Genomic DNA, 20,565 nt, shown 5'->3' on the forward strand with positions numbered 1-20,565 from the left:
TGAATACCTTTGATTTTTATTGGAGTTAGTAATTTCTTCACTTTTTAACACTTTTCACACAGGTGGCAAACTGTCAGATAATTTAGCAGTTCAGTTCTTTTTCTTCTATTCTCTTGGAGACATTCCTCCTAGACCAATTTATTCTGAATGGTTTGCTTTCTCAACCCACTGCACAGATGTTATAATAGGATGTTCTTTTCCTTCTCAATCCTGTTTCCTGGATCCTAGGTTTCCCTCTTGTAATAGTTTATTCTCTTATTTTAATGAACTCCATTTTCCAGAGGTTCCCAAGAAAGGTAAATTGAAGTAAAAGTTTTAAGATTTAATACGTATAATTAATTAAAAAAAACAGTAACTATGGGTAAATGGCAGAAGGATCAATAGAGGGGAGGGAGCAGGAGGTGGGGAAAAGGAAAGGGAAGGAGAGGTTGTGGGGCCTGAATTAGAATAAGATATATTCTGTGCTTATATAATTATGTCAAAATGGATTCAAATGTCACGTATAATTAAAAAGCACCAATAAAATAAAAGATTTAGTACATCTGAAATTCTCTCCTTACAGTACATTGATAGTAAGCTGGGTATAGAATACTAGAGTCTAAATAATTTTCCCTCACAGTTTTTAGGGTATTGCTGCATTGTCTTCTAACTTTCATTGTTCCTATGGAGAATTTTAATGCTACTAGGACTCCTGATCCTTTGTTTTATGAATTCATGTTTTTTTGAAGTGTTTATGATCTTTTTTTGTTGTTCTAGTATTTTTATCTGTTAACAGGTGCAATTTCCTTTCTTGTCTTTAGCTTTTTCTGCCAAGCTTTCTCTCATATATTGAGAATTGCTTATTAATCGATAACAGCGGGGTCAAAGATGAAACCCTGGCCATTTTGGCCAAGCTTATTCTGAACAAAGCAGCACCTCCCACTACTGGTTCCATGGCAATTGAAAAATATCCTCTTGTTTTCTCACAACAGACAGTGGGGTGAGTTCTAAGTCTGTTCCTGTAGTGTTGGTAAGATTACTCTTTTAAATATAATGCATCAAGAATCTATAAAAAAAAAATGAAGATCTACATGTGTTGACATATATAATGATAGATAAATATAAATGACTATAAATAAGTAATACAAAATAAGTTGTTATATGGAAAGAGCAAGTTACATTGTACATATAGAATACATAATATCTCACAATGTTAAAAAAATGTGTTTATAAACAGAAATACATGGAAGGATACACAAACCTGTTAATTTTGTTTATACCAAGAGGATAGTTATGGAAAGAATGAGCTATTAATTTTTATAGCCTCTTATTTTAAGATAATTGTAGATTGATGTACAGTTGCAAGAAATAGTACATGTACCCTTCATCCAGTTTCCCCAACTGTGAACATTTTCAATAAGTGTAGTACAGTGTTACAGCCAGAAAATTGGCATTGATACAGGCCACCAACCTTATTCAGATTTATTTGCACTTATCTGAGTGTGTACACACATATATAGTTCTACGAAATTTTATTGTGTGTACATTTGTAACCAACACCAGAGTAAAATAGAGAACTGTTCCATCACTGCAAGGATTGTCATGCTACCTTTTAACAGCCAAACTCACCCTTTCACTGCCCAGTCTAACCTATTATCCTGCTGGTCTGCTCTCCATTTTTATACTTTGATCATTCTAAGAATATTACACAAATGAAATATTATGGTATACTTTTTGAGGTTGGCTTTTTTCATTCAGCCTAATACCTCTGAGACTCATCTAAGTTGTATATATCAGTAAACTCATTCCTTTTTATTACTGAGTAGTATTTCCTGGTATAACATTGTTTTAGTGTTCAATTGTTGAAAGACATTTAGATTGTCTTTACTTTTTGGCTCTAATGCAAAAAGCTGTTCTGAACATTCATTTTGTCATTTCTGTAAGATAAATGCTCCAAAATGTAATAGTTAGCTTTTGTAATAAGTGTGTATTTAGTTTTATGAGCAGTGTCAGTTTTCCAGAGACCAACAGAGTATGAATGATTCAGTTGCTCTGTCTTTTCACCAGTGTTTTGATATTTATCTTTTTTTTTTGTCAATTTGTTTGAGATGTAGTGATGTTTTCTCATTATGATTTTAATTTGCATTTCCCTAATGACTGATGATATTGAAGCACCTATTCATGTGCTTATTTGCCATCTGTATGTTTTCTGTAGTGAAATACCTGAACATTTCTTTAGTCTCTTTTTTAATTGGATTATTTGTTTCTTTACTGTTCAGTTTTGGGGGGGTTGTTTTGTTTCTTTTTTGTGGTGCTGGGAATTGAACCCAGAACTTTGAGGCATGTTAGGCACATGCTGTACCACTGAGCCACATTCATAGCCCTACCCCCCAGTTTTAAGAAAGTGTTATGCATTGTATACATAAATCCTTTCATTAGATATGTGATTTTCTAATGTTTTGTCCTAATTTATAGATTGTCTTTTGTAGAGCAAAGCTTTTAATTTTGATGAGGTCAAGATTACCAGTTTCCTTTTGTAGATAATGCTTTGGTGTCAAGTCTAAGAACTCTGCCTAACCCTAGATTCCAGTGATTTTCCTCCCCCTATTTTTACTATAAAAGTTTTATTGTTTTATGTTTTACATTTTAAGTCCATGACTGATTATGAGTTCATTTTTTTTTTTTTTTTTTAATGAGGTCTGAGATTTAGGTCAAGTTTTCTCTTTTCTTGTGAAGTTTACTTGATCTGATAACGTTTGTTGAAAAGACTATTCTTCCTTGTGGAGCTGCTTTTTTTTATCTTCATCAAAAATCAGTGGGGCATATGTTTGTGAGTCCATTTCTGGGTTTTCTGTCCTGTTCCACTGATGTATGTGTCTATCCTCTTCTCATACTACATTCTTAATTATCTAGCTATAAGTTTTGAGATTTTTAAGTAAAAATTCTCTTTATTCCTTTTTCACAATTGTTTTAGCTATTCCTAATCCTTTTGCTTTTCTATGTCTTCAGAAAAACTTTGCTGGGATTTTGTTAAGAATTGCATTTAGCTTGATCAATTTGGGAAGAATTAACATCTCCCCAAGGATACAAAGACTGTTTATTTTATGTCAGGAGATGGTTAGGGGGAAAAGAAGTGATTGTTCATTTTTAAATTTTATACTTTTACCTTATTTAAATTGCTTAAAGGCCCATGATTACTTTCTTTATTTTATTCAAAACAGTATAACCCTTTGGAAGTTGAATATGATCCATTTAAATATATGAGAGGATTCAGCTTATCGTATTCCAAATAGTCAAGGGGATAAGCTTCTAGAAATTGTAGGTGAGGAAAGAGTTCCCTTGTAATTTCTTTGTGTCTACATTTGACTTCATGTCTGCTGGATTAGTTATATCTGTTGCTGTGTTTATGGTTTGCTTTGAGGTAGTTGGAGAAAGTGTACATGCTTAGAGTTTGTGCTGAGATCTCAGCTTCGAAACTTCACAGCATCCATTGAAGTGGGAGCTACTGTGTCTATAGTCACATAGCAGTTAGCTTTGGAGGCTGATCAACTTGAGATTCCGAGTTCCTTAAACCTATTTCCTTTACTTACATCTTCTGCCTTCCTTAAACCTATCTTCTTTATCAAAATGTGCCAACAGAATCTTGGTGTTTTGAATTCCAGTTCTTGAGGAGTGGGTAATGAGTAACTCCTGTAGAATTACCCCTTTGAACCTTTTCTCTTGATTTTGCAACCCCAAACCAATCTCCAGCAGACCCATTCCTTGCAAGTGTCCAAAATTATGGTGTCTGTATCGTGAGAGTGAAGTTGCTTTGTTGGTTGACTTCCATGATTTGAGGCCAAGGCACTGATGTGATTGGAAGTCAGACCTTCTCACACTTGTTATCTCAATCCTCTTAATTCCTCCTGAGAAGATGACATGGTAAAATCAATAAGTAAATTGGATGTATTAACTTAAGGCAAGTGCTACAACTTCCTTGTCTCTCTGAGAAAACATCCCTCTGCTACTCTTCCTTCCCTCAGAGATATGGTATGTGTGAATGGTCACCTTTGTCTTCGATTCCTTCTGTGGAGAGTTTTAAATAATAGTTTCAATAATCTTAGCAGTAGTCCACTTATCTATCAAGTTTATTGAGGATAAAAAGAATTAATGTGAAAATGCTTTTCAGAATATTGTCATTTGATAAATATTTATAGTGTCAGGTACTCTTGGAGACACTGGTATACAACAATGAATAAGAAAAAGTTTCCTTTTGCAGGGAGATAGATAAGCCCATAAGCAAGTTGATTATAGATAGTGATGAAAATAAAATAAAATAAGGTGTTGAGACGGGGAGAGTGAAGGAGGCCCTCAATACTTCTTTCTGGAGCAGGGACATTTGAGCTGATTATAATAATGAGAAGGAATCGGCCTTACAGGGAGCCAGATGAAAGACTTCCATACAGAGGGCTCTGGAATAAGTTCAGCACATTTCAGAAAGAGAAATTAAGTCTCCATGAGTAACACGCTGTGGAGAAGAGTGGGACGACAGGAGGTAAGGGAAGTAAACAAGGGTCAGATCACATAGAACCTTAACACTTCAAGGAAAGAAGTATGGATTTTATCAGAGGAGCTTGTGGCAGGTCTGATAAAGGTGGGGAATAACATGGCAATTAATGAATCTTTTTTCTTCTTGATTCTAAACATCTCAATGGTTTGTAAGATTTTTGTAGGTTGTTGAGATGTGGTTACTGCCAAAAAACTATACGTCAAGATGTGGTGACTTTAAGTAGCTGACCTTTAAAATTAACCATTTATCATAATTTCATATCACTCAGTATCCTGATAAGTATGAAACTAAAAGAGAATGTAATTTTTTTTGTTAATTGTAATAATAAAAAGGGCCTAGGAGTAAAAACCTGACTTCACTTTTCTTGCATAATAAGCTAACCTAACTGGCCATGGAGGGAATGGGGGCATAGCTCAGTGGTAGAGTACTTGCCTAGTATTCCTTAGGCCCTGAGTTCCATCCCCAGCACCTAAGGGGAAAAAACAACAAACAAGCAAACAAAAAACTAGACATGGAGGACAAATTGTAAAACAAATCATTTTACTTTGTATGACTTTCCTTTGATTAGATTTCTGTCTTTCAGATAGGATTGAGACATAGCACGATGGCAAGAATAAAATGAGGCTAGCAAGAATAATGCAGACTGACAGATACTCAAACCACGTCATGTCAGAAAATGTCATTGTGTAGTCATACACATTAAAGCAACAGGAAATCACTTCTAAGTCATAATCATTTTTGTGATTGTGATAGCTTTACTATAGTAACTTTGCAACATATTTCTGCATTTGGGAAATAATAAAATTCATGTGAAAAAGGAAAGAGAGAATGGAGGAAGTCAGTTCATTCAAATGAACTATCCCTCCAATTTTTAAAGGCATGAATTAAGAAATAATATCCAAAACGGAGAGAGACTTGATTTAAGTTATAAAGCAAATTAAGATAGAAGTGGAAAGAAGTAGAGCCAATGGAGTTGAAAGAACGTTGCATTTGAAAAGGACTCACATTTGTTGAGTTACTCCTATTCAGCCACCACCACCAGTTCCCGCCCCTGATGTGCCACAATGAGAAGGCACCAGTGTCGTTTCAAACTTGTGATGGCAAATAAGTGATTTCATTGTCTCCAGTTTTAAACATTTGCTTGTATTTTCATCCTTTAGGTCCTATTTAAGGCAGAGGAAGATGAGATCCAAGGCAGAAAAGGAGCAGTTTCCAGTTTTGGACCATCTCTTATCTGTAATTCAATTACCCCCAAGTAGAGATACTACTTACCTTTCACAGTCTTGGGCAGCCCTTGTTGTGTTACCTCACATTAGGTAAAATAATAAACTTTAATTTTGAAAGAAATATTTAGCATGAGATTAAATATATTAGCTTTTCTTTGTCATTCTATGAAAAAGCCATTGGATCGCTCTTTGAACTTTTCCCTTTCTCTCCCTAATTCTTGGACAGACCTCTTGAGAAAGAGAAGGTGATACCACTAGTGACATGCTTCATAGAATCACTCTTCATGACTGTTGACAGAGGGAGCTTTGGTAAAGGTCAGTTACAATCACCATTTGTTCTCTTTGTCTTTTCTGGCACACTTAAAGTAATTGTAAACACATGTAATAGCAGAGAATAATACTAACATTGTGTTCTGACTTAACTTCCTATGTGGTAAATATGGAAAAAAGAGCATAAGATGGACATGTTTCACTTCTATCCCATAATGTGTTGACCAGGTCAAGGTGGCTTGAAAATAAGGAAAAATCGAGTGTCAAAAGGATGCCATGTCTTAGAAAATCACTCCTTTTCAAGCCCCAGCCTGTGTCTTGTTCTGTGTCTCCTGTGCCTGTCCTACCCCGGCATAAATCTTTGCTCCAGGCATTTCTGTTTCTCACCCTGAGCAACATACATTCTTTAACAACTATTTGTTTGCCCTTGCACGTGTGTTCCCCGTGCCTAGGGACTACTCTTAAGTCTTGTCATTCATTTAAATCTTAGTGATCTTTCAGAGCTGAGCTCAGGTATAATATCTCTAAGAAGGTCTTCCTGTCTTTTCCAGGCTAAATTGGACTGCCCTGCCCAAAACCTTGTTGCCTATTTTATAAGGGGTATGTCCCCCGAAAAGCCTAAGGATAGCAATTTAAAAGCAAATTTTTTGTTTCATCCAACACAGTATTTTTTTCTTGACATATAAACATAGTAGTCATTTATTCACTTAGATATTAATGTGCTGTATTCTGTGTTAGAGACTGAGTAGACTTATCAGAATAAAGACACATACAAGGGCTCAGTAGCTGCATTTGTTTAGTGGTTACCATATTGGATTGTGACTACATATCAGCACAACAATTTTTAACATTGCACAAAGTTCTGTTGAATAGTCTAGAGTCTGGAGCAGATTTTGTGGACAATGTTTTATCTTTCTGGCATTTTTTTTTTTTTTTTTTCTCTTAAAAATCCTTTGGGTACATATATGGTTGGTTACACAACTAGTGTAATTGCATCATGTACAACCAGAAGAATGAGAAGTTATACTCCATTTACGTGAGATGTGTCAAAATGCATTCTACTGTCATGTATAACTAATTAGAACAAATTTAAAAGAAAAAGACAAAAATAATGACATAATGAAAACAAAGCACCCTTCAGAAATGCAAAAAACATTCTTAGCTTATAGATCATATAAAAACAGACTAACAGATCTGACTTGTGGGCCACAATTTGCTGACCCTTTGGCTAGAAACTAAATGAGGGCTTAATTAATATTAGTTGAATATATTCTAGGTAATATTTATTGAATATGTGATTTTTTATAAATTAGAGAATAATATCAATGTGAGTTTTATAAAAAGATAATTTGACTTTTTAAAGATCCAGAGGTTTGAGTCATTACGCAAGTTGAGTGTCCCTTATCTGAAATGCTTGGGACCAGAGTTTTAAATTTCCTGATTTTGGAATGTTTGCATAGGTTTCGCTGGTTGAGCATCCCTGACCTGATAATCTGTAATTGGAAATACTGCAGAATCCAGAACTTGGTGTTCATCATAGCTGTATTCAAAATGCTTTAGATTTTGTTAATTTTTTTGGATTAGGGATGCCTCACCAGTATTTCATCCTTGTCTCAATTAATGTTAAATAAAGTTTTATTCTCTACTTCTAAATATATATTTATCTTAAGAAAGATAAAATGTAAGACTTGGAAACTTCTCTTTTTCTTTTCAGACACTTGGCAGATAATTTTTAGAAGGCACAGATTCACTTTAAAGTGAATTTACTTGTTCTATAAGTATCGGATATTGGATAAATGAGATAGTTGATAGTTATGTCAAAGAAATAAATGATACTTTTTTCCTATCTCTCTGTGCTTAGGAAGCTTATTTGTTCTTTGTCAAGCTGTAAATACTCTGCTAAGTTTGGAAGAATCTTCTGAACTTCTTCATTTGGTTCCTGTGGAACGTGTAAAGAATTTAGTATTGTAAGTAAGCAGATCTTCCATTTGACTTGATAATGAATAAAATTTTGAAGCCTATTTTTGAGAACATAAAATAATTATACATAATAATTGTCTGTAATTCAGATGTAATATAAATTACTCTGCATTTTATACACGAATTATATTCACATAGTGAAATTTAATATTAACTTAGATTCTCCAATTAAAATAACAACTTTTTTATTTGGATACAAGGACTGAACTCAGGGGCACTCGACCACTAAGCCACATCCCCAGCCCTATTTTGTATTTTATTTAAAGTCAGGGTCTCACTGAGTTGCTTATGCTTAGCATCTTGCTTTTTGCTGAGGCTAACTTTGAACTCAGGATTCTTCTGCCTCAGCCTCCCAAGCTGCTGTGATTACAGGTGTGTGCCACTGCATCAGGCTAAAATAAGAACATTTTTTGACATGGTCTTTAAATACAGGTTCATCTTTGTGAAGGAGTATTGTATTATATGTATAAACTATGGGTACAGCATAAGGGGTTTAAAATGACAGTTGTTCCCAACCGTAACATTGTAGTGTTGAACTTTTAATCTCTAATGGTTCCACCTACATATTCCTACCACTATCATATTTTGCCTTACCGTGACATAATCTGTTTCAGAAAACTTTTCTTGTGATCTTTTTGCTATGTACCAAAACAACCCAGTTTATTTATTTATTGTTTAAGTTAGTTCGGCCAGACTCTGGTTTTGGTAGTAGCACCTTTTATTCAGTCAGTATTTGTTTGCTTTTCTCATGTACCGGGTTCTATTCTAGGCACTGGGAAACACAGTGGAATGAAATAGACAGAATTCATTGCCATTGTGGGGCTAATGTTCTAGAAAATAAATATAATATATAGCTTGTAAGAAGGTGCTGGATGCTGTAAGAAACCAAAGCAGTCTGGGGATAGGGAATCTAAAGGTTGAGTAGCAGTTCTGAATAAGGAAGGCCTCACATAGAAGGAGATAACTGAGAGGAAACCTGAAAGCAGAAAGGATATGGGGTCTGGGGTGCTCTCTGGGGGCAACAGGAGCATAAACTTGAGCAGCAAGGGGGCATTGTGGCCAAGCAGAGGGTGTGGGTAATAGAAGAGGACACAGAAGTGTAAGTAGCTGACAGTATATGACCTTCAGCCAGTGGCAGGGCTTTGGCTTTTACTCTGAGTGATCGGAGAGGATTTTTGGCAGGGGACTGATTGAGAATTAAACAGGATCACTTAGGTTACTGAGTTGAGAAGATAATATGGGGGAATACCAGTTAGGAGACTTATGGCAATAATCCATACTCTCTTTACATTTCCAAACCTGGGTGAAGTTGTCATTTTTCCATGGTTAATTAAATTGGTTTAAATGAACTTCCTTTAGAGAGGTAGCATTTATTTGAATTCACCATATTTACCATATTATATATTCCCCTTTTATTGACAGTTGTGTTTAAAATTTCTTATCCTCTAGTCCTTGGTATAAGCAGTGGAAGGTGACTGGAGTGTTGGAAACAAAACACACACATAGCACAACAGAGTGAGGTAATTATGTCCCCTAGGAAAAGCCAGGTGGCAGTTAGCCTTAGAAGCCCATCAGGTGTGGATCCATTTTTGAGGGCAGGGTATGAACTTTCATTGTATGTGCTGGGCCCTACTTAGTGTTGTGCTGGTATACCAAGTGTCTAGGTTTCACAGACATTACAGACTGGATTTGAATTTTGTAACTCTGTAGCCATGGATAAGTTAGTTCACTTTAGCTGCATTATATCTCAACAGGGGGTCGTTTAAAAACAGAAAGGATAATATTACTTACCTTGTGCAAATAAAGAAATAGTAAATAAATTGCATTTATTTACTATTTATATACAATTTACTGTTCTGAGTACTGTGTATACATTATTTAATCCTCACAACTCTGTGAGGTGTAGGTACTTGTAATTCTCCATGGGGAACTGAAGTTTGAAATTACCACCCTGGTCTCATCTGTCATCTCCTGCCTGGATCATTGTCATAGTTGCCCCATGAGTTTCCTTATTTCTCCCCTTGTACTACTGCTCTCTGGTCTGTACCAGCAGCCAGAATGATTCTTTTAAATGTAAGATGATAGGTTATGTCACTCCATTGCTCACAACCTTCTAGTACAGTGTTTCTCAACTGGGGGAATTGGTTGCACAACTGGAGAGAGAAATGGAGTCTGTTTCTGGCATGTTGTGCACAGAAGCCAGGGGTGCTACTAAGCAACACGCCAAGCACAGGGTAGCCCCCCTGCAAAGAGTTCCAGCCCCAAATGTCAGTAGTACCAGTATTTATTAAGAAACCCCTCTCTAGTGGTATCCAGCATCCTTATCAGGTTCCTTGGGGACTCCATATGACCTAACCCCTGGCTCCTAACATCTTTAGCCACTCTTCTTTGTCTCCTTAATGTTTCTACAGATGAGCACATCTCAGGGTTGGTGGCTTTACTGTTCCCTCTGCCAAAGATGCTCTTCTTCTAGACATCTCTTAGCTCACGTTTTCATTTTCTTCAATTTCTGCTTTCCATAACCACCTCTATCAAATGGTGCTCCACCTTACCCTGGCACTCTCCATCACCTACACTAGTGTCTCTCTAGCCTCCCTCGCTGGTTACTTTTCTCCACAGCACTCACCTCTGTCATACTATTTATTAGTTTACTTATTGGCTATCTTCCCCTGCTGGAACACAGTTCCAGGAAGACAACTACTTTGTCTTTTGTATACTGCTGTATCCACAGTATCTAGTAGTCACTGGCATGTAGTAGGCATTCAGTAAATAGTTGTTGGATAAAGATGGCACATAGAGATTAAGCAGCTTGCTTGAGGTTATGCCACTGATGCATCATGGGACTGGGTTAAGACGTGGGCTGCCCAACTCCAGAGCTCCTCTGCTATTCCTCTTACTAGCTCCATGCCTAGCATACAGCAGACACTTAATAAATGTTACATATCTTCTTTTTATGTGACTGTCATTTACAGCTGTGGAATGGAGAGGCAGTATTGCATATGCAGTGAAAATAGCATTTTAATCCCTTCTCTGTCTCTAGTCAGCTGTGTGTCCCTGAGCACAGGGTCGGTAGGCCTCACATTTTTCATCTATAAAATAATGCTACATCTCCAAGAAAAACTTACCCATGCTTCATTTTACATTTCCCTCATCAGTGAAAATTTTGTTTTGCTGTCTGAATACTCTCTGGTGTATGGTGCAGTTGAGTCTTACAAACATCTCATTGCAGAGCATTTCCTTCAGAGCCTTCTGTGTTGCTGTTGGCTGATCTCTATTATCAGAGGTTATCTTTATGTGGCTGCAAAGGGCCACTTTCTGAGGAAGCTTTGATGGAACTGTTTCCCAAGTTACAAGGAAACATTTCTACTGGTGTATCCAAGGTAACACTGTTTTGTGGGATGTTCTCAGTCTCCATCTGTTTGTTTTGTTTTGTTTTGTTTCAGGGGGAGAGTCCTGGGGACTAAACTCAGGGGCACTTGACCAATGAGCCGTATCCCCACCCCTATTTCATATTTTATTTAGAGACAGAGTCTCACTGAGTTGCTTTAGCACCTTGCTTTTGCTGAGGCTGGCTGTGAACTCGAGATTCTCCCACCTCAGCCTCCCGAGCCATCCATTTGTTTTTATATGTGCTGCCAGAGGTCATCAGAGCTCCTTAATCAGAAAGTGCTGCTGTGGGATGATTCGTTTGAAGCAAGGATTCCTAGAGATTAGCCTGCAAACTGTAGCAGAATTAATTAGGGAGATTAATAAAAATATAAATGTCAAGTCTTCACCCCAAAGATTCTGATTCAATAGGGTTAGGGTAGAATTGAAAAATGTACATGTATTTTAAAGCCCTCTTGATGTTTCTGGTGTTCATTCAGGTGTGTGGAAATATGTGAATAGGTTATTTAGGAATAAAAATATCACTGATTTTGGCTAAACTATAAACTTAATCAGTTCCTTGTACTTACCTACAGAAGTACTTACAGTGTTATCGTTCAGAAAAACAGTATGGAATATTGGACAGCATTGCGGTCTCAATCTAGTCTGGTCATTAATCCATGTACTATTTGAATTAGGTGTTGATTGGTATTGGATATGAAATAAGGGATAGAATTGGTGCCTGTGACTCTGATCAAACAATGTCTTTTTTTAATTCAATAAAACTTAGATGTGTTTGTTTGTTTCTAAAACTTAGATCTTACTGGCTATAAATCAGTTTCTTCTTCCATGAACTTTGTAATTTGAAATAGCCTTTTACTTTCCCTAGATTCGGCTTTTGACAGTAAGGATCTTAAACCATTTTGACATTCGACTTCCGGAATTAATGGAGGTATTTTAGCTGCTTGAGTGGAAGGTTTTTTAAAAATACAATTCTGCATATGTTTTAAGTTTCCAGAATGTTACCTTTGCAGAAAACTAGCACACTTTATAAATATCTCATAAAAATTGATATCTTGGGTCTGAGGTTTTGGCTCAGTGGTAGAGCACTTGTCTACCATGTGACATGGTAAATAAAGGTCCATTGACAACTAAAAACATTTTTTAAAAATTATATCTTTTTGAATTCTTACTCTGACCTAACAATAAGGCCACTAACAAAAATCTAGATAATCAATGAATATTGTTTTAATCTTTTTGAGTATACATATGTAATTAAAACAGATTTTATCATGGAAGTTTTCCATATTAGTACCTATTGCTTTACCTTATTTACTGAAGTTTGAATAGTAGTCCACAGTTAAAAATATAGTTATCCAGTTCCCTATTGATAGAAGGTTCAGTGGGTATTATAGTTTTTTTAGCATTTCAAACAACACTGCAGTGAACCTTCTTTCACAACCTTTGTGTAGGGAAATATTTCTATAATGCAAATTAGTAGAATTGTATAGTAAAAGTATACATTTTATTTCAGTAGATGTTGCTAATCAGTTTGAGTCACTGTAAGAATTACTTTTCTGTTTAGTTTATGTCCCTGTGCTAACCACTAAACCTAAATTACCTGCCCAAAAGTAAATGGTGTAAGGAAAAATGAAATTATTAACAAACCAAACAAAAAAGTTACTTAAGACATTAATATATTCTAGTTTTTTTTTTTTTTTCTTTTCACTTTTTAGACCTTTAGTTATATGTACTATTCTTTTGCTTTTTGAAAAATCCAAATGCTGATCTGCTTGGGTTGTGTTTGGCTGTTCAGGGTGATGGGCTCTGTCAGCGGCAGTCTGCTTTCGCTATATTACGCCAGGCAGAACTTGTTCCTGCAACCGTGAGTGATTACAGAGAGAAGCTTCTTCACTTGAGAAAACTGAGGCATGACGTGGTGCAGACTGCAGTACCTGATGGGCTGTTACAGGAGGTAAAAATAGGGTCCTTTTCTGTTCCTTCATAATTTACACTTTAAATTATATTTGGGGAAGTATAATAAGTAGTTACTCCCCCTGCCTCCCAAAATTTTTTTAAACAGGTAAGTTCCCAATTCTCTGAGATGCTGTGAGTTAACTTGCTCTATCAACCTATTAAATACTAGGAATAATTTAGTAACCTTTTTTGACTATGTGAAGGTTTGAAGCAGTTATAACCAGTCCTTGTTTAGTTTTATGATTGCTTTTCCTGGTAGAACAGGGAAGTGGCCAGTTTAGCATTTTATTTTATTTAGGGTATCTGATGTTTCTTCAGTTTCAGCATATAGCACTACATTTTAAAATAAAATATGTCACTTTTAACAGTTTCTTAACTTTATTAGCCTTAGATCCTAATTATTGGGTTAATTTTGCAAGTGATTTCTTGTCAAAAGTTTACTTTTTAAACCAGTTTTATTTGTATAACATTTTTAAAATCAGATTCCATCTTTGAAAAGAATTCTTAAAGGGTAGAGTATAAAGAAATGATTGGTCTGGGGTAGGAAGCAGAAGTATATTACATGAGAAATCAGAACTGATTCTTGTGGTCTCTTGAGATCATCACACAACAGTTAGAGCAGTCAGGATTGCTGAGATCAAAGTCCTACCTCTACCACTTACTCAGCCGAGAACTACACTGTGACTCAGTTTTCTTATTTGTGAAATTGGAAAAGAAACAGGTTGGTTTTCTCATTGGTTTTCTCTAGGAATTACATAAGATCAATATAAAAAGTGAGAACAGTACCTGGTACCTACTAAGCACTTACATGGTAGCTATTATGATGATTAAAATTAATCTTTTATCAAACTTTTACTGATCATCTGATGAGTGCTGGTGATATAAAAACCCAGCCCCTACTTTCAAAGACATCACATTGTGCTACAACAGGGCATGTTCCATGGTGAATGCATAAGATAGTGTTCAAGGATTTCAGGCAGGGGTGATGTTTACACCTTGAGAAGGGGTTACTGCTGCATGTGAGAGGAAGAACACGTATGAAGGAAGCAAGGTCTGAGAGAAGGTAGTTTATTTAGGGTAACTCTACGCATTAACATGGTTGAGAGGATTTGGACAGGTGTTAGCGTGCCATGATAGATCAATTTATGGTTATTGACATTCTCTCCCCCATCTTAGTTCAGTTATTCTGCTAGCTTCAGTTTACAAAGGTGGTTGTTCTGCTTCTTGTCAGTAGATAATACTCTTTTGTTTCTGTTTTTTTATGAGTTCATTAGATTAGGTATTTTCCTTGGGGGATTTAGGTGTAAATCATCTAAGTATAGTGCTTTGCCCCAGGGAATAGGTTTTTAAAGGACATTTGTTCATGGAAAAAGTCAGTGATAAATTATTTTTATTGATCTGTATTAGTTTACTAGGGACATACTTTATAATTTTCTTTATTAAATTTTTTAAAGTTACAAATCTGATATGTTTTATAATAACTTAAAAACGTGTAGAAAGGATTTTTGATCCCAGACATTTCCCTGGAGAGGCAAATATCCATTAAATCCACTGGAAGAAGACTGAGAAAACAGGGTCCTTCTATATCTAGGTCCTTTTTATATCAAGGTAGTTTAAGTGGCAACCAAGGTGGTGGCTGGGTTTTAGGTTCAGAGAATGGCGATGAAATCGATACCAATTAAAAAAAAATTTTTTTTTGCTGTTTTACTTTGCTAAATACATAAAGAAAAAATATAAGAGTAAATTCGTTCTTAATATTGATCCTGATTTTTGTCCTTATCATTCTGAGAAAGAACCAAGTGCTGTTTTACTTCCTAAAAGTCTACTGTTTGAGAAGCACTCATTTTATAAATAGGCATCATTTCACTGGGTTTATGTGGATTGCTTGTTTTTTTGGTCAGGCCATCCTGCTGCCTTGCTTTAGGAAAATACATTTTACTTTTCAAAATAATCCAAAAGCATATAAACATGTAAGTTTTCTTACCAAAATTACTTCGAAAATCAAGTCTCAGTGTGTGACTTGTTTTCTTTATGTGTACATATCAAGTTTCCATTGCATGAAAGTTATTAATTTTTGTTTTTAGTGAACTCTATTAATAAATTATAAAAATATTTATAGAATTGGGCATGGTGGCACCTGCCTGAACGCTCAGCAGCTTAGGAGACTGTGAGAATTCTATATGTAGAAAAGCCTATGTAGAGAGAACTGGAAATCATGCAGAGGGCTCACTTGCTCTTCCTCCTGGGTTGATCCTGTGCCTTAGTTTTCCTATCTGTAAATGAGTCATATTTTATAGAATGGTCTCTTTCTCTTCCTGTTCCAGAAGCTTATGATTTCTATTCAGAAAATGCTATGTCACTGAATTTTCTGGTCAGTGTTCTGTTCTGAATCCAGCCAGTTAGTTAGCATTTATGATGTTTCAGACATCAGGTTAGGTTCTAAGGATACAAAGATAATTGAGAACATAACTCTGCCCCTCAAGAGATGTATAGCCTAGTCGAGCCTAGCAGACATAGAAACAACTGCATACAGTAGTGCAGCCTCATAGTCCAGTAGTGCCGCACTGAGGGAGCTGAGTGCTGAGTGATGGATTAGGTGTCCCGGAATGAAGGCCAGTAAAGCCAGAGGGAGGAGAGTGAGGCAGAAGTATTATCAAGTAGCACAACTCATTTGGGGGATGCAGGCAGATCTATATGACTGCAGTGTGGGATGCAGGGGTGACATTATGAAGGTTGAGACTGGCCTAGGTCACATCCAAAAGCCTGGACTTTGTGTAGAACTTATAAACCAGAGAATTCACTACATACACCCTTGTTTTCAGTCTTCAAGATTTGCCATTCTTGGAAAGAAATGCCATTCATTCATTCTGTTATTTATTGTGTATTATTTATAGCACCTCTTAAGTATCTTATGCTGTACAAGGTGCTTCTTGTATAACAAAGAGGAGGAGACATAGACCCTGATCAGTGCATCTGATACCAGCTTTTAGATCGTTTTCAAAACTTGATGGTATTTTTATTAAAGGGAGAGTCGGGAAATCATTTGGCTTTTGTTACTGTTTCCTTTTTCCTTTTGTTGATTTTTTTGTGCTGTTATTAAAACACATAGATGAGGAGTGAGTTTCTGGAATACTTAGAAGGAGAAATGTTCAAAGGCTGCTTGAGTTGACAAATTGCTGAGATTCCTTGGTAAGTCATGGTGAGCATTCATAATAGGAAATCTGTTGAAACATATTTCATTTTAACTGCTGGTTTAACAACCAGCCTTCTGCATATTGTAGCATTAGGGCCATAAAAGTGGAAATGGAGCCTACTGAAAGAAAATCACAAGAAGCATGGTAGCTATTGTTTTCTTCCTCGTTCTTATTAGAAATTGAGGAGGTAATAGAAAGAAGTAGATAGTCATTATCTGAAAATTTCCATTTTTAAGCCATTGTGTTAGTCAGCTTTTCAGTGCTGAAAAATTGTGACATATACCTAAGAAAAACAATTTAGAGGAGGAGAGATTTATTTTGGCTCACAGTTTCAGAGGTTTCAGTCAATGGTTGACTGGCTCCAAGTCAGAAACATCATGGCAGAAGGGTGTAGCAAAGGAAAGTTGTTGAGCTCTTGGCAGCTTGGAAATGGGCAGGGGACAAGAAATAGGGCAAACCCTCAGTTACCTACTTCCTCTAGCCATGCCCCACCTACCTATTATTGCCACCATTTCCTGATTGTTTATTCACATTATTAATCCACTCCATCAAATGGATTAATCCACTGTTGAGTTCAGAGCCTCTGTGAACCCATTATTTCTTTTAAACGCCTCCTGAACATTGTTACATTGGGGACAAAGCAAGCCCTTAACACATGAGACTTTGGGAAACATTCCAGATGTAAACCTTAACAACTATGTTATGAGGGAACCGCCTCCCTTTCCCACTGAAAGATATTCTGATTGCTGTTGCCTACTTAGGACAGAGCTGCTTTCAGAAAGAAATGTGAATTGTTTGGAGACTCTACCTCTTAGCAAGACAGATTCCTAAAATAGTTACCCTGTACAGAGTACTTTTTATATGCTTCTAGCATCACTACAGACTTTATGTATATTAATACATTTCATCTTCACAGCAAATTTAGGAGGTGGGCTGTTACTGTGTTACTATATTACAGAGAGGAAGACAAAGGAGATTTAGTAATTTGCCCATGATCATGCACCTCATAGCTGGGAGAACTGGAATTCAGACCCAAGTGTTCTAGATCCATAGTCCATGCTTTTAATAGAATCCACTGCCTCAGTTCATGACAATTCAGTTTCCATCAAAAAATATAAAAGCAATGAATTCATTTTAATTTGGGTAGTGTGTACAGAGAACACATAATAGTCAGAATTGTACTTTATCATTTACAGTGTGTCCATAATCTCATTTAATCTTCAAGGTGGGTAATGTCAGTTCCTTTTTACAAATGTCTGAATGGGCTCATTGAACCCAAGTGAGGTAGGTAGGTGAGTAAGCGGCAACAGGAATACCACCATCGGGTTTAAAGCCTTATATTCTTTCCCATAGTAGTTCTCTGTTGTAGGACATCAGCCTCCTGTTTTTTGCATCAGGGCTTTTTAGTCCGTGGCCCTTGAAGCTCCATCATGAACTGATGGGAGCAAGACCACCGGAAGGCATTTGCTTTCCAGTCAGTGAAGTCCTGCTTTTAACCTCTTCTATGTGTTAGCATCCTCTGTAACATTTCATCTGGAGGAGGGTTGCCTGCTAAAATATGTACAAACACCCAACCTCAAGTAATAATAAAATTACTGTTATACATGATGCCTCTCTAGCACTGGGAGATGTTGATAATAATGAGTGTCATTCCAAAAGGAAACTGAGAAAACTTCAGACTCTGAACTGAACTCTTTTTAAGGGTAGTTTTGAGAACTCAGACATGTGCTTATGAATCCTTAACTGCCATTCACAGTGTTCTTTGAGTTCTTTAGCCTCGGTACTTTATTGACCTTTAGGTTCTGTCTTAGCAGGTGATAGTACTCTTTGTTAGAAGGGAATTTAATTATGAGTCAAATGGATCCTTTATGTGTGGATATCTTAAATGATTTTGAATATTTTGTTTACTATTTGAGTCTTTTATGTTTAATTGTGAATGATGTGTTAGGAAAAGGAGGGAAATTATCATACACTGGATTTTGAACAGGGAACTACAACATTTTTTCATAAAACACAAGCTTCTTTCCAAATCTCAAGTTGTCCAGGTTGGGATGTCTGCATCTGTGCTCTCCTCTTCTGGCATTCTACTGTAGCTCATTACTCATTCTCTAAACAAGTCTTTTGCAATTGCAGGTGCCACTTCGGTATTTGTTAGGCATGTTATATGTTAACTTCAGTGCTCTCTGGGATCCTGTTATTGAACTCATAAGGTAAGTGTGAGTTAAATGAATGAAGGCATTTTGCTTTAATGACTGCAGAATAATAAGGCTGGGATTATACACTTTCTAGCTGTGACTTAAATGAATGGATATGTGTACTCTTTACAATTACCTTAAATCCTTTGTGGAATGAGATAAAGAAAAAAATAACTATTAATTTTTCTCTTGGATGTCAATTTTTCAGCAATTCAGAAGTTATTTGTACATTTCTATGTACATTGAAATAGCTTTGGAGGACTTTCTGTTTTTACTTTATTTGATACTTTTGCATTGACTTTTTTTTTTTACAGTAAGAGATAATAATTGCATATTTTTATGCATATTGAGCCACACTTTAAAAACAAGGACTTTTTAAAACCCTTACTGTGTAGTATATAATATCCTAATAGCTCTAAATAACTTCCCTATGTTCATATTTAAAAAAAGAATCTTAATAGTCACATAGAAAATACATATGCTGTTGCTCACACGTAAAAATCGGTCCTTTTTCAGACATTTGTCTTCAGATGGTATACTCTGGCTTTTTATCTGATTGGAAATGTATCATATGTGACCTTTCAGTCCTGACTGTTAGTTCTTATTTAACAGAATCAAAGTAAATAAATCCCTTTTGAATTTCAAACCAACTTGTCTACCTTTTACTTCACTTCAAAACCATCAAATCAGTATGCTAAAAATAAGTGCCTTCTAACCCCAGCTTCATTGTTTTGTTTATTGTGCCTTCAGAAGACAGAAAGAATCTGATGTATTTTCAGTAGCCTCTTGTCAAAAATATTGTTTCTTCAGTTACTGAATGCCTTTAATGGTCCTCCATAATGCCTGGCCTACCTTCCTGTTGGTCACCAGTTTCTGTTTGGAAATTGGTTTCTTTTCTATGTATAGTACACAACAGATATAGTTCATGTCTATGTGAAGTTTATGTATTCTCAGAAAAGTAATGACAAAGAATATAAAAAAATTCAAGGTTATTTTTTGCTGGAATATCAAACTATGCAAATACTATTTGATTCCTCTGATATCTCTTCATTGAGTTCTAAAAATGTTTTTCAAATAGTTGGTGAATGTTTATTTTGCCTTTGAGTTAATGAGTATATATGAATTTTGTGGGGGGGGAACCTACTTTTTTATATTAGCTATGAACAGAATAACTTCTCTTCAAACAGTGACCTCTTTCCCTTAGTGGTCTATACCTCATATACTGTGCTCCATTGCCATTGCTATGCCTTTAAAAAATATTTTCCTTATAGGGATTCATTTACACTTTTAAAAATACCTATTGGCCCTTTATGACTATAAAAAGAATTTTTGAGCTGGAAACTGTGATTCCAGTTACTTGGGAAGCTAAGGCAGGAAGATTACAACTTAGAGGCCAGTTTGAGCAACTTAGCAAGACCCTGTCTCAAAAAATTTCTTTAAAAGGACTATAGCTCAGTGATAGAGCACTTGCCTATAATGTGTGAAGCCTTGGGTTCAGTTCCCAGAATGCTGTGTGTGTGTGTGTACACATATGTACAATATATATTGCAGTGCAGGCATTTTGAAAAACAAAAACACAAAACTTTTTACAACCCCACATTGAGAGTTAATCAAATTAACATTTTAATTCTGTTCTTTTACTTTTTTTCCTATAAGATACCTAAAAATTAAGACCATAACACATTATTTTTTTTATCTTTTCTCTTAGTTCCCATGCTCATGAAATGGAAAATAAGCAGTTTTGGAAAGTCTACTATGAACATCTAGAAAAAGCAGCAACCCATGCTGGTATGTAATGGAGTAGGGGAGGCTGAGAAGACAACTTGTTT

The 20,565-nt window shown here is 35.9% G+C and overlaps 1 protein-coding gene across 2 annotated transcripts in view; it reads left to right on the top strand.

Moving 5' to 3' along the window:
- Nucleotides 1-20,565, top strand: part of UTP20 (UTP20 small subunit processome component) — a 95,770-nt gene that overhangs the window by 13,054 nt on the left and 62,151 nt on the right. Inside the window, exons 12-20 of one of the 2 annotated variants that reach the window (XM_079141336.1) lie at nucleotides 801-979; nucleotides 5,689-5,844; nucleotides 5,981-6,069; nucleotides 7,886-7,991; nucleotides 11,234-11,384; nucleotides 12,260-12,322; nucleotides 13,187-13,345; nucleotides 18,675-18,751; nucleotides 20,445-20,524. In XM_079141336.1, the coding sequence (XP_078997462.1) occupies nucleotides 801-979; nucleotides 5,689-5,844; nucleotides 5,981-6,069; nucleotides 7,886-7,991; nucleotides 11,234-11,384; nucleotides 12,260-12,322; nucleotides 13,187-13,345; nucleotides 18,675-18,751; nucleotides 20,445-20,524 (1,060 nt within the window). The remainder of the gene's footprint in view (nucleotides 1-800; nucleotides 980-5,688; nucleotides 5,845-5,980; nucleotides 6,070-7,885; nucleotides 7,992-11,233; nucleotides 11,385-12,259; nucleotides 12,323-13,186; nucleotides 13,346-18,674; nucleotides 18,752-20,444; nucleotides 20,525-20,565) is intronic. The other variant, XM_079141337.1, reaches the window with a different exon arrangement.

This window comes from Sciurus vulgaris (assembly GCF_902686455.1).
Source record: "Sciurus vulgaris genome assembly, chromosome: 5".
Lineage (NCBI taxonomy): Eukaryota > Metazoa > Chordata > Mammalia > Rodentia > Sciuridae > Sciurus > Sciurus vulgaris.